This window comes from Lissotriton helveticus, chromosome 9 (assembly GCF_964261635.1).
Source record: "Lissotriton helveticus chromosome 9, aLisHel1.1, whole genome shotgun sequence".
Lineage (NCBI taxonomy): Eukaryota > Metazoa > Chordata > Amphibia > Caudata > Salamandridae > Lissotriton > Lissotriton helveticus.
In genome coordinates, this window is record NC_136070.1 from 397804830 (window position 1) to 397832422 (window position 27593).

At 40.8% G+C, this 27593-nt stretch overlaps 1 protein-coding gene across 1 annotated transcript in view; it reads left to right on the forward strand.

Annotated features, from left to right (window-relative positions):
- Positions 1–27593, forward strand: part of LOC144781358 (cholesterol 24-hydroxylase-like) — a 394520-nt gene that overhangs the window by 143734 nt on the left and 223193 nt on the right. The window contains exon 5 of the mRNA XM_078660146.1: positions 11115–11202. Coding sequence (XP_078516272.1) covers positions 11115–11202 — 88 coding nt within the window. The remainder of the gene's footprint in view (positions 1–11114; positions 11203–27593) is intronic.

Consider the following 27593-nt stretch of genomic DNA (forward strand, 5'->3'; position numbering starts at 1 on the left):
ACATCAAAATCATTACCTGCAGGGCAAGGACTGCCACCCCTTTGTTTCCTAAATGTCATGGTTTTCATGTCAGCTCACCACCATGAAAACCGTGACAGAAAGGAAACATGTAATATGCTTGTCAGGACAGCCGTGGTCTCGCCAAGCATATTTTGGCCTCAAAACTGCAACGCCAGTGCCCGGGATCTCTGATCCCTGGCAGTTGCAGCGGTCCCAGAATGGCCTGACCACGCAAAACTGACACGTCATAATAGGGTGGTGGGAAGTCTACCCACTGCACCCCACGAGGCTGACAGTCGATGGACCGGCAGACTCGTAATGAGGCCCTATGACTTGATGATTCATAAAAATATTGTTCTTCTCATTTAAAAGAAAATATTGTATTGTTCAGTTATATATATGGCACAACAACTACTGGCCACTGCCAGCAAGAGGCCTGCTGTCTGTAAAAGTGACACTTTGAAATGGGAAAAATATAAAATGAAATCTTTACTTAATCATTAAGGTAACGTTTCAAATTAATTTTCTCCCATTTAGTAGCATTTGGACACATCATATTGCTCCATTGCTTCAATATCGAAACGACTTTTATTTAAGAGCTAAATACCTCATTATGTCAGTTCTTCACCTTTGTATCCTGTGTCATACATCTGACTGAGCATTGCTTATTATAAGGCACTGCTATCTGCAGCCTATTGATAATAATGAAGAATAAACACTTAACCCTTAACTTTAAAAGGAAAGTGTGACCCTGAGCTTATTTAAAAATGATCTCAAGGCTGGGAGCTACTCTTAAGGTGACTATGAGTGTCTACTGGTAGCTTGTGGTCGACTGATTGGAGACACCTGCTTTAAAACAATGAGACTAACAGTAACACACCAACACAGAAATAACATACCTGTGTTTTCCAATTGGAAAATACAAAAGTCTGGGATGATATCAGTAACAATCCAGAACTTTCACCTTACTCCCATTGCAATGCTTCCACATCAACCCACATTTAAATGTTACAACACAATGACATAGGAGGAAATATCAAATCTGACCTGAATAGAAAAACATCTAATCAAATTGCAATGAAGCAATTTCTCCCTTCATTTGAGACAAAGATCAGATCTATGACAAATGCTTACTTTTCCCTTGCAACCTTACCCAAGCTCTGGACCATGCCGTCATCATGCCTTTGGAAATCCAAAGACCCTAGACAACTATTTGACAATTCCCATCATACCCTATGAGGGGAAGATGATGGAAAAAGAAGTCACAAGTAACCCCCATCAGCACAGCCATCAGTTCAGTTCCAAACTGACTAGGAAAACCTAAACTGCATTGGCTAGCATAAAAAAATATCCTGGTCCTGATTCAAATAAATACCTACTTTGCTTTCTCCGTGACCTTACAAATGCCTTCAGCATTGCGGACCATGACATTCTGATGAATGTACTCAAGGGGTAGGTGCCCACCCTTAAGTGGAACAAGTCCTACCTGTCACATTCCAGCCAAAGATTCTCTGTCAGGTCCAAGGAATCTGTATCGCATTCCATGACATGTGGCATCCCAGAGGGGTGTTCAAACCCATTCTTGAAGTTTAATGCAGTGTCCTCCCAATAGCACAACTCATTGAGCCAATGCAGGTAAACTTTAATTTCTACACTCATAACACCGATAATAAGTTCCAGCTTGAAAACAAGCCAAAGAACATAGCAGCAGCAATACATGTCTGGAATATATTTTCTGCTGGATAAAATTTTACTTGCAATGTTTGAATTGAGCTCCTAAATTAAGTGGAACAGAATCAAATTGAATAATTCTCCATCGTTTACCAGCCACCATACAGCACACTGAAGTTATGGAAACTAGGAGTTGTATTTGATATGGAGATGTTCTTTGTTGCAGTGGTCAAGGACATCAAACTACAACTCTCTAGGCTTCGAGAAACCACACTATTTCTCAGAAGCAATCACATGGTAGAGTTAATTTGAGTCCTGGTTATGACACGCTTCTATACTATTGTTACATTGCCTACCCCAGGCTCCCAAGGAAGTTAATTGGAAGTCATGCAGCCAATACATTCTTGAATCAGCTGGGCTCCCAGGGTATGCGAGGATCAGGTTCATAGTCATCTATGCCATCCACAAGACCTACAGGGGAAAATCAGCAGGATATTTAGAAAACCTGACACCAGATTAGGCCCTAAAAAAACTAGGATTAACAAAAGCAAACATTTTCAATTAACAAACTTTCAAATGTCGGAAACCTGATAGGAGACAGTTGGGAATACATGACATTTGGAGGTGGAATGCGCCAGACCTAGGCATGCGTGCAAAGCCAAACTGCAAGTGTTCTGAAGAAGACCTATACACTGAGCTGTTCCTTACCACTAATAAATTAATTCTTTTATGAGGGAAAGTGATTGACCTTGTCTTTCACGGTGCTCTTTGAATGCTAAATTTGGAATTACCACATCTTCCAGACTCTTCCTTGCAGCAATTCGAAAAAAATGAGAGCGACCCCAGACCCAAGAGAAGGGGTACCACAGGTAAAAAGAAAGGGCAGATTTCTCTTGGGAATAATTCCAATGTACTATGTTCAAAAATATTTACCATATAGACCATTCAAACTCGATTCACCATGTAAATTCATCCAGAAACCTATAGCATCACCAATCACAAAGAAAAAAGGAAGCATCCAGGACCCTGTTTGTCAGTTGTTTGATACAATACTCAAAGACGGCTAATATTCAAAAAGGCCAAGTATGTTTTATTAAAATTACATATGACTAAAAAATTATTCTTTTTTTAAAATATTTTGTGGTCAATTCCACAGTGTGTGTAATACATGAACATACAAATTTCCATACAATAAAAAGCAAGATTATTATTACAATATTCAGGAAAACATCAGCGCAGTCGCGACAGAGGAACCTGCACACAAACTGACAGATCTCGGATGAAGCATCAAGGGCAGTTCAGTAATTGCAAGAGGCTGAGCTGTGCACCTCCTCGCCACAAGATGAAGAAATGACCTTCGGAAAATTAAGGCAACAACAAAAACAAACCGCATCCTGTATAAACAAGTGTCCAACGCCAGATTTGATCATGGGATCGGTATAGTGTGATTACCGCAGTGCTCTGTTTTCTAAAATGACGACAAGCCATCATTCAGTGCTCTAGGTGAATTTTAAACTCTTTCTGTCCAAACCACAGCAACCAGAGAAAAGCACAACAGAGCGGAGCCAGACAATAGACAGGTAAATGAAAGAGAAGTTCTTCTATCTAAAATACAACAGACTGTCCCTATTTGCACTGGCCAGAAGGAAGATGCATCTTTACCCACAAGTGTGCATTGCCATAATCCAATCTAAAGGCACAATCGCCTACAAAGACACCTTCTACATATTAGGAGTGTGGCAAATATTTGGTGGCTATCCCATTTTGTTGTTAAAACAAAAATCAAATGTGCAAAATACTGCACACATATAAAGTGTGTGAGAAAAAACACAAGCGCTTTATCAGCCATGTTGGCCCATCAGGAAATTCAGTCATGGGATGCAGGCAAATATATACCCGACCCACAGACACCAACCAAGAGCTTTAGTTTGTAATCACTACTCAAGCTTCATCAGCACATGTACACAGGAGAAAAACCTTTCAAGTGCAGTGAATGTGTAAAGAGCTTTAGTCACTTATCAAGCCTTCAAAGTCATCAGCGAACACACACAGGGGAAAAGCTATATCATTGCATTGAATGTGCAAAGTGCTTTAGTCACTTATCAATCCTCCAAAAACATAAGCTAAAACACACAGGGGAAAAACCATTCAAGTGCAGTGAATGTGAAAAGTGCTTTAATCGGTTATCAAGCCTTCGAAGACATCAGCGAACACACACAGGGGAAAATCCATTCAAGTGCAGTGAGTGTGTAAAGAGCTTTAGTCACTTATCAAACCTAAGAAGTCATCAGCGAACACACACGGGGGAAAAACCTTATCATTGTAGTGAATGTGACAGTAGTTTTCGCGACTCTTCAGCTTTAAGTTATCATCAGGGAACACAACACACACAGGGCAAAAACCACTCAAGTGCAGTGAATGCAGGAAGAGCTTTAGTCGCTTATCAGACCTCCAAAAACATCAGTGAATACACACAGGGGAAAAACCATTCAAGTGCAGTGAATGTGCAAAGTGCTTTAGTCACTTATCAACCCTCCAAAAGCATCAACGAACACACACAGGGGAAAACCATTCAAGTGCAGTGAATGTGCAAAGGGCTTTAGTCGGTTATCACACCTTCAAAGACATCAGCGAACACACACCGGGGAAAAACCATTCAAGTGCAGTGAATGTGCAAAGTGCTTTAGTCAGTTATTACACCTTCAAAGTCATAATCGAACACACACAGGGGAAAAACCATTCAAGTGCAGTGAATGTGCAAAGTGCTTTAGTTAGTTATCACACCTTCAAAGACATCAGCGAACACACACAGGAGAAAAACCATCCAAGTGCAATGAATGTGTAAAGAGCTTTAGTTGGTTATCAGACCTAAAAAGTAATTAGCAAACTCGCACAGGAGAAAAAACATTCAAGTGCACTGAATGTGTCAAGAGCTTTAGTAGGTTATCAGAACTACAAAGACAGAAGCGAACACACACAGGAGAAAAGCCATTCAATTGCAGTGAATGTGCAAAGTGCTTCAGTCACTTATCAAATCTCCAAAAACATCAACAAACACACACAGGAGAAAAACCATTCAAGTGCAGTGAATGTGGGTAGAGCTTTAGTCGATTATCAAACCTCCAAACACATAGCGAACACACACGGGGGAAAAACCCTATCATTGTAGTGATTGTGACGGTAGTTTTTGCTTCACTTCATTATTAAGGTATCATAGCAAACTCACACAGGAGAAAACCCATTCAAGTGCAATGAACGTGGGAAGTGCTTTAGTCAATTATTAGAGCTACAAAGACATCAGCGAATACACACGGGAAAAACCATATGATTGCTGTGAATGTTTGAAGAGCTTTAGTCAGTTATCAACCTTACGAAAACATCGACAAACACACACAGGAGGAAAGTCACTCAAGTGCAATGAATGTGGAAAGAGCTTTAGTCGACGATTAGAGCTACAAAGTCATCAGTGAACACATAGGGAAAACATAGAAGGGCACTGAAAGTGAGAAAGGCTTTTGTCAATTTTCGATCCCACACAGCCCTCAGTGAATACACTCCTTCATTTAACTCACATGGAAATAATCCTAGAGATGCAGAGATTCCGGAAAGAACTTAAGAACATCAAAAATAATATTGACCTATCTGAGGACATAGACAAGAGCTAAACAGTGCAGTTATTGTGAGAGGAATGAATTACGGAAAAAGATACACTTCAAACTATGTGGGACATTGAAATGCCAGAGAATAGAAGACCCTAATAGCAGTAAAGAAGAAAAACAGATAACAGTATTTGCAGAATTATAAAAGTGTTTGTTTCCAGTGATTGTTCACTTCCGTACACATAGCAAAGTGACATTATGTACCAGGATACAGAGTGGAAAACAAGCACAATGTGGATTAAAAGAAAAGAAACATTGTTGATTTTTATTTGGTGAAGAAGAGATACAAAGAAAAACATTCAATCGCACCTGACCACACTACCTGTAAAAGCAACACTGAACAATACTGGGACTAACAGCAGTATTTTCAGCTAACCTGTCGGATTAGTGATAAAACCTATAAACGCAACACACCCAGAGTGGACATGTCGTCAGGGCTCTGGCGATGGGAAGCTTCATTGGTAAAATGCACGTATTACTATTAACAAATGCCACAGCAGCATATATAAGGAACTAAAGTGAAGCACAAGTGTTCAAGAAATAACCTATTTTTAGATATAAAAGAGCATATACCTTGTTTTTAAGTAACGTTTGCTGCATCTTTTACACACTATTATCGGTTGTTGGATCAGCTCGTGCCTCGGGCCTTATAGCTGAGTGTAACCCGTGGCTCCTCCCCGACTTGGCTATCCCTATTCATTTTGTGACTTGCCAAACTCTACTTTTTACCAGAATTTAGCCATTGTAAGCAGTAGACTCTGTTTGAAGAATGTGGTGAAATAGTGAAATCCCACATCAAAAGCTGGATAAGGTACCCCTATGTGTATTAAGCGCACCAGGCCACTCGCGTGCTCTGCTTTAATATAGTGTGATATTTGGTGATTTTAAAACCATTTCCCCTATTTTAGTTTTTGTGTTTCTACTTGATTTCTTGACCCCTGCTTTTACTGCTCACATAGCACGCATACTTGCACTATAATCGTGGAGCTCACCGCTACTTGAGCGGGTCCTTTGCCGGTGTAGTTCTTGTTTAGCCGCCATCTTGGGGGGAGAAAGCGACGTTTTGCGGGCGCCATCTTAGGGAGAGCTCTAGTGCTCCGGCAGCCACGCCTGAAGCCTACTTAAACCTGTCATGGAAACGCGCAGCGGTTGCGCGCAGCGGGCGTGCCGTAATCGCGCCGGAGGTGCGCCAGAGGTAAGCCCGTTTGCGCCTGTTCGCGCACGGTCGGGCCCAGGGACCAGGACCCCTGCTTCACCAACTAACCTCCCACTTACCTATTCTCGCTCGGCACTCCTGCTCTTAAAAGGCGACTTATCTCTCTCATGTCGGCACTCTTTAAATCTGGTGCACGGCTGTTTCTCATGCCAGTATTGCACCTTCAAAGTAACAGAGCCGGTTGAAATCAGAGGGAAGATGGAGGTTGAACTGAAAATGGCATTAGTAAATTGTCGCTCACTGCCGAAGCATTCCACTGAAATCTCCCTTTTACTTCACAGTACGGCTCTCGACATATTTTTCATCATTGAAACATGGTTAGGACCAAACTCTGGTCCCGATATTGTCCAGGCCTTACCGCCTGGATACTTGATACAACATAAGGACAGAGTGTCCAAAGTTGGAGGAGGGGTTGCCATTATTTACAAAGATTATATAGCCTGTCGTTTGTTAGATAGTTCTATCTCAGACTGTGAAAGTGCACATTTCTCCATCTCGCTATCCCCAGAAACCTCATTTTCAGGGCTCTTGATATATCGTTCTCCTGGCCCCCCCAGGGCAATTCCATGAAGGACTGGTTGAAATAGTAATGGACCTGGCTAGTACAGTCTCCAATTTTATGGTGCTGGGGGACTTGAACTTCCATTTTAATAGTCCACTAGATTCCATTGCTACAGACCTGACTAAAGATCTGGGGACCTACGATTTGAGTCAAAAAGTCCAGCATGCTACCCACTCTAGAGTGAATCTTTTGGACCCTATTTTCTCGAACATCCCAGGTTTAATTACGGATGACCCTTATCCGATCCCATGGTCGGACCACATGGTAATCCCTTTTACCTGGAAGGTACCCTGCCCCAGTCCAATTACATCCTCCCACAGAGCATTAGCTAGACATTGGCCCAAACTTGAGCTCCATGAATGGTCAGAAATCTTGAAGAAGACTGAACCTTATGCTAACCGGGACATAGATAGAGCAAATAGGGATTTTAACCAGTGCATAGAACAGTCTTTAGACTCCCCAAAAAATCAATTATTAAGAAGAAAGGCTCCATTTAATTTGGAACTTAGGACTCTTAAACAAGAGTGTAAACGGGAGGAGAGGCGATGGCGGAAAGATTTCAATCCTGTGAAGAAAAGTAAATATAGAGCCGCCATAAAGAACTATAAGTCCGCTCTAACTACTGCCAAATCTACTTTTTACGCAGACAAAATTGAGACCTCCGCCAACGCCCCTAGAGAGATGTTTAGAATTGTAAAGTCCCTGCTAAAAGCCTCTGATCCGCTGCCCCCCTCAGATGAAACAGGCACCCGCTGTGAAGAACTGGCGAACTTTTTTGCCACTAAAATTCAAAAGATCCTCAACACGCTTCCTCCCACATCATCTGTTGAACCCCACTCCTTGTTTTTTACTTTGGTCAGTTCAACTTTTCCTCAGCTTTCTGCTTTTTCTCTTCTCAAGGAAGATCTTCTACCCCCTCTTCTGAATGTCATAAAGAGTGGCTCGCCGCTTGACCCCGCCCCAATGAACATCCTAAACTCAGTCCTGCCTGTCATCAGCACACCTATTGTTAACTTGGTTAATTCTTCTATAGAGTCAGGTACGGTCCCTAGAGAGTGGAAAATGGCTATGGTCAAGGCCTTGATAAAGAAACCTAACCTTGACCCAGGTGATTTTTCTAACTATCGTCCCATTTCCTTGCTCCCGGGTATCAGTAAATTGACTGAAAAGTTTGTCAACAACCAACTGGCTTCTTTTTTAGAATTACACAATCTGCTTCACCCATCCCAAACAGGGTTCCGAAGAGGTCAAGGAACAGAAACAGCTCTGTTGAAGGTGGTTGAGGAGTCCAGGAGAATTTTGGACGCAGGTGGCAGCGCGGCCATCATCCTCCTGGACCTCAGCGCCGCCTTCGATACGGTTAATCACCGTATCCTCCTATCTCGCCTTAATAACATCGGAGTCACGGGCAAGGCCCTTAGGTGGCTTGAATCTTTCCTCAGGGATAGGTTTTTTAAGGTGTTTGCGGACAACAGCTGCTCCCACCCGGTTCCGTTTCAGTGTGGGGTGCCGCAGGGCTCCTCCCTCAGCCCCATATTGTTTAACGTGTACATGGCTCCCCTGGCGGAGATAGTGGCCCCTTTCGGGATCCAACTGATAAGCTACGCCAATGACACTCAGCTGGTGGTCTCGTTGAATTAGGAAGAACATCTTCCTATGAACCTGTGCAACTGTCTGGAAGCGGTCGCAAGCTGGATGGACCTGTCCCATCTCAAGCTGAACGGTGGAAAGACTGAGCTGATGTTACTCGGAAGGTGGGCCACATTTGACAACTCTATATCCTGGCCCCTCTGTATGGGTCCTGGCCCCACTCCTAAAACTGAGATTAAGAGCCTTGGCTTTTGGCTTGGTGCGGAACTGTCATTCAGGCCCCAGGCAAGAAAAACAGCGGCCACTTTCTTTGGCCTATTAAAGACAATCCGCAAAATCCTCCCTCAACTACCAGAAAAAGCCCAAAAAATTCTAATCCAGTCACTAATTCTTTCTAGGATAGATGATGGCAACACAATCTACTTAGGAGCTCCAGCATCGGTGACCCAGCAACTTCAGATCGTTCAGAACTCTGCGGCAAGACTGCTAACGGGCACCAGCCATCGCTCTTCAGCTAGACCCGCGCTGAACGCCCTTCACTGGCTTCCGGTGAAGGAGCGGATTCATTTTAAGACACTCTGCATGGCACATAAAACTTTTTATGGGAAAGGCCCTCCTATTTTAGATGGGATGGTCAGACCATACAAAGCTCTCAGAAACCTTCGCTCCAATGATCTGAATCTTGCAGTGATCCCTAGAATTAACAGGTCCAGCTCTGGTGGCCGTCTTTTCTCATACAATTCAGCAAAATTGTGGAACTCCCTTCCTCCATCTTTTCGTCAGGAGCCCAATTTGCTTGCATTTCGGAAAAAGTTAAAAACCTGGCTCTTTCCTAGGATCTAGAGCCTCTGGCCCTGGCCCTCTGCACTTTAATTCCCCTTTGGTCCTTTCCTAAGCGCTGGGATGCTCCAGAGTAGCCATGCGCTATAGAAGAGTCTTTTTCATTTCATTTCATTTCAAGATGTGTAAAATAGAGAGACAACAAACAACAGTGCATACTCATACAAGCATCATAAATTAGTTACTCCACGTGGAATTCATAATATTATTTCATAGGTGTCCATAAATCATATCCTCTATTGGACAACCAATACGATCCTTGGATGTAACCCAATGTGAGGTTATGGTGCTTTTCAGTGGCACTTTTATCATTTCAAGCCACCTTCTTCAGGACAAAAAACATAAAGCAATCTCTCCAATTACAAACCACAAACACATCCTCTTGATATATCCGGGGTGGCTCAGAACTTTTAGGATATCAATTAAAAATACTTTGCTCCTTAGGGTTCCAAACGCTTGTGGATACGGTTTCGGTGACTAAATAGTTGTTCACCAAACGAGGGTTATTGCTGATTACAACTTCCGGAGTCTTCTCTATTGCCGATAGTTAGTGTGGCGGTCCTTTACAGGATTAATTATATTTATTAGATAAATATAGACAATGCAGCTCACATGTATCAATACCCCATCGGCGTCAATTCTTTTATCAGAAACGTGTGATGGATCTCGTAGTTATGTATAATATCCCTCCAGGCCGCGGCGCCTATACGCGCCGCGGCCTGGAGGGATATTATACATAACTACGCACGTTTCTACGGTCATGTAAAGAATATGAATAAAGAACATTAATAAAAAGACCTGCTGAATTTATTCTAATTTCTGCAATACTTGTTCATTGATGATTTTTTATTGTGGAGTACTGGATCATTGTGTTTTAAAGACACGTAGTGTTATATCAATCTCTAAAAAGAAGTAAATAAATAGATACATATTAACTGGCAAACAAAGGATGTACTGTGAGATTTACTTGGTCCTCTAGCACCTTCACACATCTGCAGCAACTGAGAGATCTCAAGAATTGGTAGAAAATCATGGAACATGTTTGGGTACCAATATTAATAAGAAGCATTGTACTTGAAAAAAAATAGAAAACAGGCCACAACACTAAATAGCCATTAATCAAATTAGAGAGCTATACAATTAAATCACTTGCTGATTTTTCAAGAGACAATTGAGAGGCCGCTGAACAAATGAAAACCAATAAGATGCCCAGGCGATCTTTCACCGCCACAATAATTATGCAAGCAGGAACCCTGAAACAGAGAGTGGTGCAAAAACTAGTTTTCTTTTGTGTCTTGGATAATACTTCCCAAAGTAATGGTGCACCTAGTGCTGAACATGTCTTGCCTTCACCATAAAGACTACAAACTTAATACATCAATTTCTCAGGTGCCTATCCTTGCTAAACTTATAGAGATGCTTCTTGAAGCAGTAAAAGGAATAGAAATAGTCTCATGGATTGTCCATTTGCAGTTGATAGTTGTAGTTTGTATGCTTTGCTGCTGTTTGATTTTTCCATGGTATTTGACACGTTTGTTTCATTGTCTCACTTTTGCAATGACCTATGTTTATCTTCGATGTCTAGGAAAAGGTTTGGTGACTGAAGTGAATAATGATTCCTGGCACAAGCAACGGAGAATGATGGACCCAGCCTTCAGCCGAACGTAAGTCAGAAAAGTTTCTGAATTGAATTGATAACATTTTAATATATAAGTAATTTCAGAATGTATGGGGGAATCTAATGCTGGCTTCAGATGTAAATGTAAATGTGTGTATACTTGTAAAGCGCACTATCACCTGAAAGGTATCTTGGCGCTGTATACCGCTGTGGAACCCCTTCCTGGTTTCCCTGTGAGATGCCCCCTTACTGGGCACCTCCAAGGTGAGGCCAGGCATCCTAGCGCTTTCGGGGCCGTTGTGGAGATTAAGCAAGCTATTGCCCAGAGTTGCAGAGTGGGACCCATGATTAGAGTTGGCACCTAGGCGAGAATTATCGAGTCCATGGACATTGAGCCCAAGACCCTGCCGCGTCAGGAATTGAACCCTGGTCCCGGGCCTGACCTCTGCCTCAGGGTCTGCCGCTCTAATCGGTGAGCCACACTTCTCCACAGATCCATTTCCACGTCATAAAGTTAGTTCTTGGTTTCTAATGCCATTGTGCCCACAAGGAGGTTTGAAGGCTTTTTCTATTTTAAAAAAAAAATCTGTTTGTTCGAATTTGTCCATACCCAGAAAAGATATCAGAGATAGCAGCATGCACCGGGAGAGAAATAACATTTTGGGTAATCTTACCAAGTAGGATCCCTTAAGGGGAGGACATGAAAGAAAAGGTATCATGCTATCATGGTGAGCAGCAAAAACAAGGAAGAGTAAGTATAGCAAGCAGCCCTGAATGAGATCAGAGCTGTAATTATTCCCACTATTGGTTCCATGTTGGAGTGCCTTCTTGAGGTGCAATGGACCTTATAAACTCGTTACTCAGCCTTGGCACAAAAATCTGCCATCTGTCTATTCATTCACAGTAGGAGCCTCAACGTGACACCAGTGCCAAGCAAGGTCTCTTTTGGCCATCAAGAAACCAAAGGCCACAAAGGAATACGTGTGATGTGGTCTTCCCCAGTATTTGGTCATGGCAGGACATGCCCAAATTGTGTAAAACAAATCACTCCCTTAAAAGCTCCATCTAGTGTAGTTGAGATGAAGAGTTATCCCCATACGGCAAAGTTGTGTAGGTTCATAGTAATGTCTGTGGAAGTACTTAAAGAGGATACAGGCATGTGGCTATAGCCTGAGACAACAGGTACATCAATGCATCACTCCTCTCCTCATCCTCTAAGTGACCCAAGTCTTCGGAGCCTTTTTTCAACGTATGTTGAAACCATTCATGTTTGGGTTCAAAAAACAGGTTGCAGCGTTTCATGCTCAGACATTCTCTAAAAATAATGCTGGATATGGGACTGACTCTGCAGAGATTTAGAAAACATTTAGCATTCATTTCTACATTTACTCATTAACTGGTAAGACTCCCCAAGATATTGTGGCATAGCTTTGCAAATTTAGCGGCACAAATATTTAAATTTAGCGGCACAAAAACTGAAATTTAGCGGCATTATTGCGGCACTTTATTTTACTTGTAATCATTCCTTTTCAATCTTAAATCAATGGAAACTATTTTTGCAGAGTATTCCACTTTCAAATCGGCATGTTTAAAGTGTCTAAGAATATTTGTTTGCTATGCTAAGTTCCCGAGTCTTGTAATGGCTGGCAGCAACATTTTTCTCATGTTGCTGGCAGCCAGTCAGAGAACCTGCAGTAGCGATATGGCCCAAGGGAAATAAAGATCCCAAGGCCAATCATAACTCTATGCTTTTTAAATTGGCGTGCCCGCGAGAGTCTACGACACTCCTACAAGCCTAAATGAACCTCTGCTGGGCCCCGAAACAAATACAGAGGAGATGAGTTGGTGTCCAACGCTGCACCCGCTTCCTGTCTACTCTTGCCCCAGAACAGGGGGCAGGCACCACTACCCTGACCAGTGGCATTAACCCTTCCACTCTCCCACCATTGACCCTACTTACAAACCAACACCATGGTTTGCTGCCTGTAACTCAATTCTCTCTCGGCTGCTCATGCACAGTGTACAAACAGTCATGCACACTTGCATGTTCCCCAGCAGGCTGCATTACACAGCCTGGTGGGGAACATGCCCAGGTCCCCACTTCCCATCTGAGCACTGATCTACAGCACTCAGACCAATCACAACTCTGCATTGCAGCATTGTGATTGGCTATGGAGAGCCTAAGTGCTTCCCGATTCTGGGACTCGAGAAGCAGAGGAGAGACGTGGCTGGCGTAACAGGTAAATGGTATTTTTTTATTTTGTCCCCCAAATTGGTAAGGTGATATCTTTCAAAGTTTCGCTTAAATACTTAGGGCTCAAGCATGACAATTCACTGCAAATGCCACCCAGCCGCCGTTTTTGTCGGCACTTTTGTAAGAAGTGCAGCCTTTTTATTAAAGTGCCGATTTCACAATTATTTTGCAAATCGCGAAATCCTGGAGGGTCTGAATGGTACCAGAACACACGTAGGAACAGCCGCTGCTGACTTCAAATGGCCCAGAAGTGATAAATACATCGTACGCAGCAGCTTAAATAATTAATCTTCCCTCATCGTCGTCTGTCAAAATCGAACCCCCCCTTACCCAGCCCCACCACTCTACCTGCGCGGGCTGTGGCTGCATAAGATCTATTTATTACTTCTGGGCCACTTGAAGTCAAATCTCTCATATTGTGAGACATATATCCCTGAACAGAAACAAGCGAAAATTAGTTACAATTGGTCAGTCATTGTTAGCTACTCAAATAATTACTCACAATTCCACCAAGCACTGCTCAACATTTAATCATTGCATTAATAACTGATGATAAATTGATGACATCATTGATGCCTTCACTCCTAAAATCACAAAAAAAAGAAGTTCTGATGACGAGTTGGTTTCTACATATCATAAAGCTGCAATCCTCCTGATTTCTTTATTATCTACTCACTTTGTTTGGTCCAAAAAATTATGTCTGCTTTCATGTTCTGTGGAAGATGTTCCTCTAAAATCTTGTACTTTTTATTATTTATTTACTTTGGCTTCACAACAGAACCACAATCACAAAATAATGTCATTACAAGAGAAGATAATATTCTTATCTATACACTGCAGCCTTTAATCAGCACCACTGCTATTAACAGAATATAAATGGCAGTCAATTTCGGGTGTGAGTTTTCAATAAGACATTTGGCAAGGCCCTACACCTGCCACGCATACATATCTTAATGCTGTGAGCAGTGGAGGATAGATGCAGAGCATGTCTTGCCTTATCCCTCCTACCCGTGAAAGCGCACAGCCTGCTAAGTCCTATAATTAACCGCTTTTGTCAAAATCTCATTGTGTATGGTCGATGCCATTCACAATGTAAGGCCTGGCAAGTATCAAAAGCTTGGCCTCCAATTGTCCATGTGACCAAATCATATTGTAAACATCCTATGTGCATGTTGGATGCAGGGCCTGGCATGAGATTGCATCAAACCATCTAAGTGTCCAACCATAATTCTCAACACCTAGAGCAGTGTATAGCATGAGTTAGATACTTGATCGGGGTTGTAACTGGAAGTGCTCCCAAACACATGCACGTCCAAACCTTGCTAGGCCCTTCAGATGGAGAACTAGGCCTGACAAGAACCTGCATCCAACCACCCATCCATCTAGTCCATGTCCTGCACTCAACCGTTCATGCACCCACACCTCACTGCATGCTTGCTTTCAAAATCATATATTTTTTTTAAATTGGGGGTCCAAGGACTCTGTTGTAGTGCTTATGACCAATTATATATCACAGAATCCACAGCCCTCATTGAAAACCAAGACCTGTGAATCCCATGAGTGTGCGTGGAGCCAACAACAAAAGCGGTATTTCTTTTTCCTACTTTAAGAGAAGGCATTTTGGTTGAGGAACATTCTCCTCAGTGCATGCTACACGACTGCAGAGACATATAGAAAACGCAAATCATGTATATATATTTATACATATAGTTCCTTAAATATATATATATGTATATATGTTGCCGGTTTTTATGTTTTTATTGCACTAAATGCTGTGGCATAATACTCATATTTTGCAGGGAACACTGAAATATGGAAACTATTTCAAAGTTTCCTGGTGATATTTGGATTTCATCACTTTAATGAAACCCCCAAACCACTCTACAGAGCTCTGCTATTGTCAGGTCAATTTAGATTATGGCACATGGAGACCAAAGTTACGGGAAGGTCATCTGAATAATTCATAAAAAGATATAAATTATGCAGCACATTTTCTGATGTGGCAATTTGGGTTGATCCGGGGAGGGATGGACCAAAAAAAATATAGAAAAAAGAAAGGGGAAGGCAGAAAAGTTAAATTTTCAATTTGAACTCTTACAGGATCCTTTGCTCTCTTATGTAGAGAAAAAAGCAGAGCATAACTACACCATACTTGGCATGAAAGTAGAACTTTACTCAAGGAAGTGCATTTTATTGGTTAAGTAACTATGGTGTTTGGACAAAATAGTGGAACACAAATATGATTTCAAGTATATTGGGATGTCAAAAATATAGTTGAGAGGAATATCAAAGGTAAAATATCATTTTAAGTGTTGTTTTTAATTTTATTGCAAAAAATTGCTACTTAGAAAATATATTTGTATGTAAGACCGTTTCTAAGTATTTTGTAAGAACTTTATTGTAGTGTGTTGGATTCTATATGTTTATTAATTTTTTTTAATTTGTGTTTTTAGTAAGATTATTAATAATACCATAGTTGAAAGTTGTTTTTAGTTGTAATAATGTATACAAATAATATATTTATATGTTTTATTAGCAGGGGATATTGGATTTTTAGGGATAATCATGGGGAGATTTGTAAAAGTGAATATGTTAAATTTAATGTAAAGTTAATTATGATAATGAGATGCAAATTTATATTCTAAAATTGATAAATTGATTTTGTTACAATAATAGTTTTTATAAATATTGATTTTAATTAATTAAAATGTATACTAATTATGAAAATGTAAAAAACTATTATTTTATTGTAAATATTTAAATAAGTAAATAACAAACACAATTTAAAACATATATAAGTAAAATATATATAAGTTGATGTTAGTACAGTTTTTTAAAATACATAAAATGTTTTTTTTAGTTTAGTGAAAAAATAAATTATTTCATTTAAAATATTGTAAAATGTTTATGGTTGAAAATTATATGGCCATTGTAAAAATATTTTTTTTAGATTTATATTGTAAAACATTGTGTTTTTTTAATTTCATGATTGTTAATTTTAGATTATGGTTTTATTTTTTATTTTATATTTCCAAGTATACGAATGGTAGTTGTTTTAGTGTCTAAATATGAATATATATTGGTTTGTAGTTTTGAGTAGTGTGTTTTTTTAAAGTAAATATTAGTTGATTTTATATATTTCAAATTATTTGTGGGTATGGAGTAACGATAGTGTATATAAAATGTTTAGTTTGTAACATCTTGTATAAAATAACTTAGATTGTAGTGGAAATATTACATTTCACCTCCTCAGTGTTCAAAAAGTTCCCCACATTGGTTTAAATTTGAGTGGGAATAGTAAATGTCACTCCTTTAGTGCCCAACACCTTCACCAAATTGGTTTAAATTGGAGTGGGAATAGTAAATTTCACCCATTAAGGGCACACTCGTGGATGTGTGGCGATGAAGGTCCAGCCACCCCCACACCAGCGGCCAGACTGCCCTTTTATGACTTTGGTGGTAGGACCATCATGGGACCGCCGCCAGGGAACCACCGTTCCCTGGACGTGGCTTGGTAGTCATGAAGCCTCAATATGCTTGGTGGACCACCTGATTCCGCCAAGCATATTACGAGTTTCCTCTCCGCTACGGTTTTCATGACTGCTCCACTGCCATGAAAACTATGGCAGAGAGGAAACAAAGGGGGCCCTACAGGGGCCCCTGGTGACTTGCGTAATGCGTATGCACACAGAGGGGCACAACGTGTTTCCCCCAATGTGCTTGCACAGCAGTTCCTGCATGCCATGGACATTACAGTCCATGGCGTGCAGGAACATTGTGTGGCGATCCCATTGCGTTGTGCCTGTGGAAGAGGCACCGCAACAGAAACCACCCGCCTGCCATACCACTTTTAAGTTGTAATCTGGAGCTTGGATGGCGGCAACTCTCAAAAGTCGCAATTGGGACCTTAGTGTCCAACACCTTCACAAATTTGTCTAGATTGGAGTGGGAACAGTAAATGTCACCCCTTTTGTGTCCAACGCTTTTGCCAAATTGTTATAGATTGGAGGGGGAATAACTAATGGCACCCCTTTAGTGTCCATAACAATACATAAAGATGATGGACAGAATGCTGAACGTTGTCAAACATCCCCCCTCATTCAAGCTAGGGTGGCTGATGAGGTCTTATACATTGAAACTGGTCCTAGGATGCTTCTTTCTAGTCCAGGAAGAAGCTGGCCTGGCAGTTCGGGCTATACTATTCCCATGAAGAGCAGGGTCAAGATGATTACATATGGCTGGGTTCAAACAGGGGTGGCATAGTGAGCAAAATAAATATGGATTTAACCCAGATCTCTTGACTGGGAGTGAGTGGTTGAAACATTGCAGCACTACATCCATCATCTTGTTGTGTTTGCTATGTTCACCCTAAGTGGCTATGGTGTAGTGTAGTTCCAATACTCCCAATAGGCTCTGCGCATTGGAATAATATATCCTATAGATTAGACATAGGACTGAGGTCGACTAAGTCTCTATCGGATACACTAAACTTAATAGTGAGTGCCAGATAGCTCAGAGGTCACTAGAAACTTTCTCAAATTACAAGAAAGGATACGTTTCTGACAACAGCATAAACATGACAACTTTGTTTCCCAAGAATAAGAAGTATATCTCTCAGAGTCGTAGAAATAATAGATAAGTATTTCACTCAGTCAATCGTGCATGCTTCGTTTCAACAGAGTTGTAAAGAAATAGGGAGACAGGCATTTTCAATAAAAAGGTTTATTGAACAGTCTTTCCTTCTCATACAAGAGAAGTGAACTGCTACATTCGTTAAGCAGACTGCAAAGTATAATGCGTACAGCGAGAATAGTATTATAAAATAATACTCTAAAAGCATTGTATGGTTTCTAAGCCAAACAAAAATACATACATAAATAACATTGACTAAAAATACTCAACTGGTGCTTCTAAATACGCCTACCCCAATGTACCTAACCTAAGTCTAGTACACGGGAAGAAGTAAGTATTGTGTAGCATAGGTTTAGTTGTTTTTTGCCAAGAATCTACCCAAGATTTCTCTAGATTCTAATCAGCTCCATACCTTAGTTAGAATGAAGGAGGTCTGGTATCTCAGTCTCGGGACTCGATTTCCCAAAACCCCGCAAGGGGAGCTTGGAAACACTGGAACTGGATTCTCGGCCAGAAAAGAGCAGCCTCTTGATCAGTGCGTCAGCTGGAGAGTGGTATTCCTTCGGCACTTGCTGTAGTGAGCTGCGTCAGGCAAGAAGATAGTCGAACTGCTCCGAACCACCGTAGTTTGCCATAGTCCAAGCGACCCAAATACAGGCATGGATACACCCGTTCCAAACGTCACAGCGATTTCTTGGAAAATCGGCTTAAGCAGTTAGGGAACTTCCCCTTGCTTGAATTTTGATTTGTCCAACAACTCATGTACTTTGCAAAGAACAACTATTCCCTAGGGGTTCTTTTCTGATGTTCATATGCCCGACTTTACGTCAAACTATGGCATTCCTAAACACCTTCAAGGTATAAATATGCCATCACTTGCTATGGCTCTGGCCTAGTGAATATGAACCCTTGTGTCTTATTCAGGAATCTATCTTGACAGTTGTTTGTGTCTGTGGGCCAGATTAACCATCTTTTCCAATCAGGATCTGTTCTGTTGTGAAGCAAAATAGTATGTAGTTGACCTTCCCCTCTGAAGTGTTACTGTTATCAGTCGTAGGTGTAGGTATAGACGGGTTGTTTGAATCTTTTATCTTGGCTAACCCAAGACCAGATGTCTGCTGAACAGTGTCATTCAAAAACATTATGTGCTCTGGGATGATGCAGGCTCTAAATAAAGCTTCTAATCCCTGCCGGTAGCAGGCCTTTGTGCCCCAGACCATTTTTGTCTCAATGGTGTCTTTCCAAATTTCAAAACCTAATGTAGACAGCTGAGCATAAAAGGTGCAGAATAAATTTACTTTGTATTTGTCAACATACTTTTCATTCCTGTCTTATTAACATTTTTAAAGTAAAATGATTCTGGATTTGAAACATTATAACCTGAAAAGTACTGAAATTTGCCATAAAGTGTTTTTGAGCTACCCTTAGGTGGCATTGGACAATGTTCCCATTGGTTATATGTAAGTACATTTCTAGGATTTGCAGATCTGTGCAGGAAATGATGACCATAGTGATTATAACAATACATTTGTTCATAATCTGATGAACCTTCTAAGTATTCATGATTTGTAAACTTTGCAGACATTTCTAAGTCTGACATCATATTATTGACAGTCTCGAAGTCCCAATCATCAGGAAAGGTACTAGATGAAACAAAGTCACTCAAGGAAATATTGAATTGTTGTGGTATTTTCAACAGCTCCGCTGGACCAAGAATGTCATATTTAGTTCGGTCCCAAGCTATACCTCCAGGTATAGGAATGGCTGTGATGTTCACTGATTACAAGTCTATTTGTTCATAATGCGATGATTTGTGTAGCTTGACGAGTAAGTTGATGTTCTTACTTGCTGTGTCCTTTTTAACATATCTTCCATTTATCAGCATTCCCAAAGAAAATACAAGAGTCAACCAAAGTAGAAGAAAAAGTACACCCAACACAATCCAAAGTTCAATCCATGGTGAAACCAGATATGTCTTTTCCAGTTGATGAAAAAGTTATGTTGTTTGTTCTTTAAAAGTTCTTTTTACTGGCGTCGTTCCAGGTTTGCTGGGATCCTCGGAAACATATCAAAGTTAATGAAATAGCCAGAGGCAGTTCTCTCATTTGTTGGGATTGCTTAAGGATTCGTTGAAATCGCTGGAACCACTTGATCACTTGTTACATTTGTATAGTCAGTCGCTATTTCATTGTAAACAGGCGTTTCTTGACAAACTGTTATTTGGGTCTCAAGAGGTACAAGTTCCATGGCTTTGCTACATAGTCCTTCTTTTCGTACTGAAGATTCTTCAAAGGTGATCAGTCGGCCACATGATTTGGTTTGACCAGGTCGATGGACATGAACCTGTTCTCCTTTTTACCAGCAAGGGGCGGCAGTAATACTGTTCTTGTTCCGTGGATGGCTAGGACAGGTACTGATTGTCTGTAAGAAGGCCCAATTTCCTTCTTCTCCACGATCTTTTCTCTGACTAGACTCCCAATCTTTGGAATCCAGACAGGTCTTGCTGGGACAGATGGTTTTTCTTCAGTGGTTGTTGGCTTCAGGAGTAACTTACTTTGTCTGGATCTTGTTTCATTTAAGTCCTGCAAAACAGCCAAATGTTCTTTGATATCCAAGGGTTTTTGTTCTACCACTGAAGTGTGGCAATCAAAGTCCGGCACAATCATTCTAGTACCAAAAAGGATTTAATATGGAGTGATACCCCCTAGAGAACTTCTTGGCAGATTTTTAAGACTATGTTGGACACTTCTTAGATGTTCGACCCACCCATCACCCAAACCTAATACCCTAGCAGTTATAGATTGCTTTATGTCCCGGTTTTTCTCTCCACTACCGAATTTCCCTCAGGATGGATTGGACTAGAGTACCGCAATGCAACGCCCATATTGGCCATGGCCTCCTTGTAAGCTTGAAAGCTAAACGCAGGGCCCTGGTCAGAATGTAGCGTGCCGATTGTGTATGTGCCGAAAAAGACTCGCAAATGTTTTATAACAGTTTGAGCGTCATCCGAGCACTGAGGCCACATCCAAATGAATCTTGAGCACAAATCCACTGCGACCATGATATATTTATAGTTACCATCCCTCTGTAAGGGACCGCAGTGATCCAGGTAAACGCAAGCTAATGGTTTGTCTGAAACTAACAGGGGCGTCTGCGCGGGTCGTTTCACTGTAGAGACTTTCATCGTTTAGCAGATTTCACATTCCAAAACATAGTTTCTGGTTTGCTTCCTCATGCGCGGCCACCAGTATCTCTGTTTCAATAATGATACTGTAGCAGAAACACCTGCGTGTGCAGAAGCGAGCCCTTCATGTGCTGCTAAAATTAGTCCTAATCTATGTTCCATGTTTGGAGTTACTCTATCCCCCACTACAGGGATTCGAGCAAATGGAACATTATTTGCATCAGTTATATATGAGTATTTGAGTGGAAAGCCTTTTGGTAATGTTTTACCACTGTCTTTTCTTGAAGCATTGACAGCTAGCATTATTTCGCCATCTATTTTCGTTTTTCAAATGAGTGATTGCAGCTACGGAAGCCGTTTGCACAGCTGCCTTCGCGGCTTCATCAGCCAATAAAGTCCCTGCAACGTGAACGCCATCACGTTGATAACTCAGTGTATGTATTGCATGAGCCTTATGTAGTTCTTAACTGAACTTCTTGTTCCCAAAGCAACTTATGCTTGATTGTGCCACCTTTTGCATCTTTGAAACCGTTTTCAATCCAGTTCTACAAGTATTCATTGTAAGATTGAACGCAATAATATGAATCGCACACTATGAGTGTGGGGAATTCACGATCAGTATTTTCATGCGCCTTCTTGAATGCTTGTAGTTCAGCTCGCTGAGGTGTACAATCTCCTAGAGATTGTGTTTTTTGTGACCATTGGTCGGAATTTACCATCACGCCAGCGACCTTTAACGATCACGCACGCAGCACTATAAGCTTGTTTACCCCCAATAGCAGGCTGTGTTGATCAGTCAGTATAAATGATAAATTCATACTGCTCTATAGGCAGAATCTCAGTAAGCAGAGGACATTCATGTTCATATTGTAGAAATTCTTGTGTTTTCAAATAAGGGTCAAAAACGTATTCAACGTCTGTTGCAGCAAGAGAAATAACCCATTGTGTCCATCTCAGATGTAAAGCTTTAGCATTTGAAATGCTCGCTTTTGTCACTGCCTCTAAGGCAGGTACAGGAGTAACAACCATTATGCGCTTACCCTGTGCGAGGGCTCTCTCTTTTGCTACTGCAGTTTGAACCGCTGTCAGAATTTTTTCTGTTGAGGTGAATTTCATTTCTGCTTGTGTGTACAAATGTGAATTGTAAGCCATTGGTACTTTTTCTCCTTCATGAAAGGTTAAGTACGTGAATCCGCATCTTCCTGGAATGATTTGGATCACTAAGTTGCGTACGTTTACACGTGTTTGCAAATGTGTTGTTGCTAACATGTCTGTTTGGACTGAACGCACAATTTGTGTGTTTTTGAGTCCAATTAACTGTTTTAAAATCAGGTTTGAATAATTCGTAGAGAGGTTTAATCCTTTCTGCATAATTTAGAATGTATGTTCTTCCGAAATTTAGGAAACCTAGAATTGACTGAAACATTTTCAGCGATTTTGAAGGTTGGAGCAGCGCACACTTTTCTAAAAAGTTTGCTGCCAGGCTTTTGCCTTCACTTGATAACTCGTTTCCTAGAAAAATTACGTTGAGGTGGGCAATTCGTGATTTCTTAAAATTGAATTCAGACCCTTCGGAGGAGAAGCCCAATATTATGGTGTTCACCCTGTTCAAGTGCCTATCCAAGTCATGGTCTGTAAGATAGATATCATCGACATATGATAATGCCTCATCATCATAGGTTTGTAGTAACTCTGTTACTCTGGCTGAAAATAACCCTGGACTATTCTTGAATCTCTGAGGGAGACGAAAGAAGTGACACTGCGTCCCCATAATTGAGAAAGCGGTCATGTACCTACTTTCTGGTGCAATGTTTTGAAGAAACCATTAGAAATATCTAATGTGGTTTTATATTTTTTACGCACAATGTTATTCATTAGTGCTGCACTGTGTGCTTTTTGTACTGCAAAAGTTTTGCAACAAGAGTTTAAATGTCTGTAATCCAAAACTAGATGATATTTATTGTCTGGTTTGGAGACAAGAAACAAAGGATTATTCATGGACGAGGTGCATGTTTCAATCACCCCTTGGTATTCAAGTTGATCTAATATCTCCCTGACCTGTTTTTTAGTTTCTTGCTTAACTGGATACTGCCTTTGTGCAGTTGGCTGATTTTTCAACTCGATTTTATGTTGAGGAGAATCCTCATTCCATCCTTCATGTTTTTAAATAACGCTGGAGCCTGGGCTACTGCCCATTTCCTGGCATAGGTATATTTTTTATGAATTGGATAAGGATTAGAGAAAGCTGGCATAATGATGTCTTCGCCATGTGGGCACTCCCTGACAAATTCAGGTGGCCAGTCCTGTTCAGCTAGAAGAATGTCATAACCCTGAGAGAGCTTCTTCCAAAAGAGTGTTCTTATTTTTCTAGTTCTGTCCCCCTCCATCCGGAGTGTTACTTCATATAACTTATGTGGGACACTAACCCTGGTATCTGCAGTTTCAACTTGGATGTACTCATTCAAGTCCACTGTCTCCAGATGATCCTTCAAGTTCTTGCTGCACTGTCCAACATCGTTTGAGCCCACTCCCCATTCTTGAGTTGTGTCCTCAAGATCCTCGGCATGTCTGATTTTTAGACCTGCTACCTTCTTTTTGGTGAATTGAGTTTTCTCATTTTTTGGAACGTGTTGATCGTGTTTGGACTTCACACGTTCTTCCTTTTGTTCTGATCTTCCTCTTCTTATGGATTTCTGTGAGGAATTCTGGAAGGTACGAGAGGAACACTTATCAGTATCTTGATATCTAACAGGTTTTCTCAAATTATCCCTATTCCTGAGGTTATACCTCCTTTCAGAGGGCTCCTTTTGAGGAGATCTACCCCGGGATTGAGAATGCTTCTCTTTAGAAGTTTGTTGCGCGACTCCCAGCGTGGCCCTCTGGTGTGAACGCGTTTGGTGTGCGACTCCCAGCATAGCCCCCTGGTGTAAACGCGTTGGGTGTGCGACTCCCAGTGCGGCCCTCTGGTGTGAACACTTTGGGTGCACGACTCCCAGCGCGGCCCCCTGGTGTGAACGCGTAGGGTGCCGACTCCAAACAAAAAATAATAATATTTTTTAAATATACATCAAGCTTATATGTTTACATCTTGGGTGCCTCTAAAAAGAGCCCTTGTGTTTATTGGGAGGTTTTGTACCTACAAGAAAGTACCTATGCAGGGTCTAAAGTTGTTGAGAAAGACTCTGTTACCCTCATCTGTAAAATGTACACCATCTCTCCTATAGATGCCATCCATGTTAAAACGCAGATTGTTGTTGTGAATGGACCCCATCCTATAATCTCTGAGATAAGCAGAAACAGCTTGATTGACATGTTTCCTAGCTTTCTCAATTTGTGGACAAAGTTGATTGGACCAGTTCCATTTCTGTTTTTGACATATGTTAGAATAGACAAGGGCAGTTTTGGAGAAAAGTAACATCAATTCTGCAAAGAAGTCCTTCATAAGCATTTCCAAACCTACCCCAGTCAAAATGCCTAGGTCAATGCCACCAAAGTGCACAATTATAAGGTCAGGGTGTTGGAGATGCAAAAAGGATTTAACCAATGGCATCAGTTGGTGCCACTTTAATCTTCTCTGTCCAATCCATTTAATGTCTACATTTGGTAAAGCTAAATCTTTGTCAATACCTCTGCTTTCAGCATACCTTTTGCTCCAGAAAATATAGCTGTGTCCCATAATCCACACTCTAAGCATCTTGAAGGGATGTCTGCATGCACTCAAAAGATGTGTGTAGGTGAAATAGGCAGTTTGTGAAATAAGATTTTTCTAAAATGGTGGACAAGATGCAGTTTTAAGAAAAGAAGTGAAATGATTGGCTGTTTAAGAAGATTATAGACTGAAAAATAGGGTGCATGTTTCTGTGTTTAAAAAGCATGTTTCTTATTGGTTAGTAAAAACTGCTTGAAAGGAAGATTAGATAGGATAAGCTGATATTTTGAAAAGTCAAGCACACTTGCTGTTTGAATTTGCAACATTGTGTGCTGAACTTATGACCTGTGTGTTCAGTTGAGTGTTCAATGAACCGCAACAGGCATTAAGCAGAATGGGGGTAAGGTTGAAAGTTATGTCAATTGGAAAGGGTTGAAATGGGTCAGTCTCATGCGATTCTTCAATCACCCATCCAGCACAATATTCTTATTGTATTAGTCTGCCAATACCTAAGCACTTATGGGGCAGATTTGCAAGCACCCTGCGCCACCAGTACGTTACTTTTTGTAATGTAGTGATGAAACGCCAGACACTCCTCCATATTTAAAAGGAGAGGAAAAGACACCCTGTGTAGCTTTTCTTCTCCTTGTAAATACAACCTTTTCATACACACCACTTTGCATTGAAAGGGCGTTCCATAGGTGTTGCTGTGGGTGTTTCCACACAACACTCATATAACAAGACACATCTCCAGATTTATCATAAATCATAAATCTGGAGATGTGTGTGAATGCTGCACCATTCTCCAGTTGGTGTAGCAAGGCACAAGAAGAATTGTTTTAATTTCTCCTCATTTTTTCTCTTTCAATGTATGCTGCATTGCACAGCGTACTTTGAAAGAGGAAAATGCCTTTACTGATTGTTTTTGTGCAGGAAGGTGTCCCTTCCTGCACAAAAACAATCCCTCCACGACACAGACATGCTTGCACCATGGTGCAAGGATGCCTGTGTCACTGTATGTCTGCAGTCTGTGCAGCAGTGCATAGGGATTCATAGAGTTGCAACATATTTATGTACATATGTTGCATCCCAGTGCTTCGGAAGTACCACAGCACAGTGCAGCTAAAGAGCTTACAGTGTCACACTGCAGCACTTCCTTATAGTTCTGCACTTATACATTCACCATACACCACTAATGCATTATTTCAGTCAATTATGCTCTACACATACATTCAACCAAACTTTCACACATTAACATAAAAATTGAGTTCTTTCTTTAAACTGAGAAGTTAGTTCTGAGAACTTTTTTTCTCCTTTTTTTCTTTTATATTTTTTTTTATTTTTCTGAACAATGTTGATTTTTTCTTGGTGTTTTAAAAAAAGAACAAAAAAACCAGGAAACTTCAGGAATTATGTGGCATTCCAAAAAACAAAGCAAACAAAAGTCAAGCAACGAAGATTGCGTTACGCAGCACAAGCTACTTCGATAGACTGCTCCCCAAAAGAAATACGTTTGTTGCACTTCACGCAGTGCTGTTTAAGAAAAGTAAATTCAGGGTGTATGTTGGGTGGAGATGCAGCTGTTGATGCTCCAGAAGTACTAGATACTGCAGGTGGAGGGTTCCTTTCTGCTCTTCTACACTCCTCCCCCACCAGATTGACCGGATGTAGAGTCTTTTAGGTGTTTGTACGTGAAGGCAGTACCACAAGAATATTTCTTTTCGGCACTGCCTCTAGATAAGACGCACTGACAAATCTGGCAGGTGACTTTAGTGGCATTTACTTCTGCCCTTATAGAAAACTGAAGAACTTCCATACCACCAACTCTGGACGTAGATTTTCTGGCAAACATTCTTCCTCCAAAGAATGTTCCTCCTGCTCCTGTGGCTGATGTCCTGAAGCCATGTTCTTTTTGTTTTGAAAAACACCAAAAATAATTGATGAAATTAGTGTTCTTCCAAGCACAGAGATGATTCTCCAAAGATGCTCAAAGAAGAATGATTGAAATGGGTGGGGTCCTTCAATAGATACAATGGGACATGTTATGGACCAATCAAATCTTTTTTTTCAGGTCACATGGGATCCGCGAACCGTGCACACAAGCAGCATGCGCCCTACGCGACTTCACAAAATTGCATTTAAAATGAATATAAGTTTATTACAATAAAAAATATATTATTTTTATGAATACCTTAGATAATGTCTTGCCCTAATATGTATATTAAAGACATATATATATTATTTTAGACATAACAAAATTTGCGGGAGCCGCGCACCCACCGCGCCCAACACATATATGACGTCACGTGGAACTCGTCACCACGCAAGCGTCACGTACAGTAATGCGCATGTGTCACGAATGTGCGAGGAGAGCTGGAGTCATTTACCAGTCGCATAGCAACCGCTCACATCTCTGAAAATACGCACCCGTTGCACACCGTACGCAGATCCTTCACAACATTTCTAAAATGGCAGCTAGAATCCGCCCACCGATCGTGAAGGGTACGCTTTGGGTGTGCGACTCTAAAAAAATTGGGAAAAAAATAAGAAAATAATATAAATATATTAAATAAAAAATAAAACAAAAAAATAAATAATATTTCAGTTTCAATATTTAAAAAAAATTCCATATATATTAAAAATATATAATGTTATTTAATAAATAAAATATGTAAAAATAAACAGTTTAAAAACTGTAGAAAATGAGTATAAAAATAC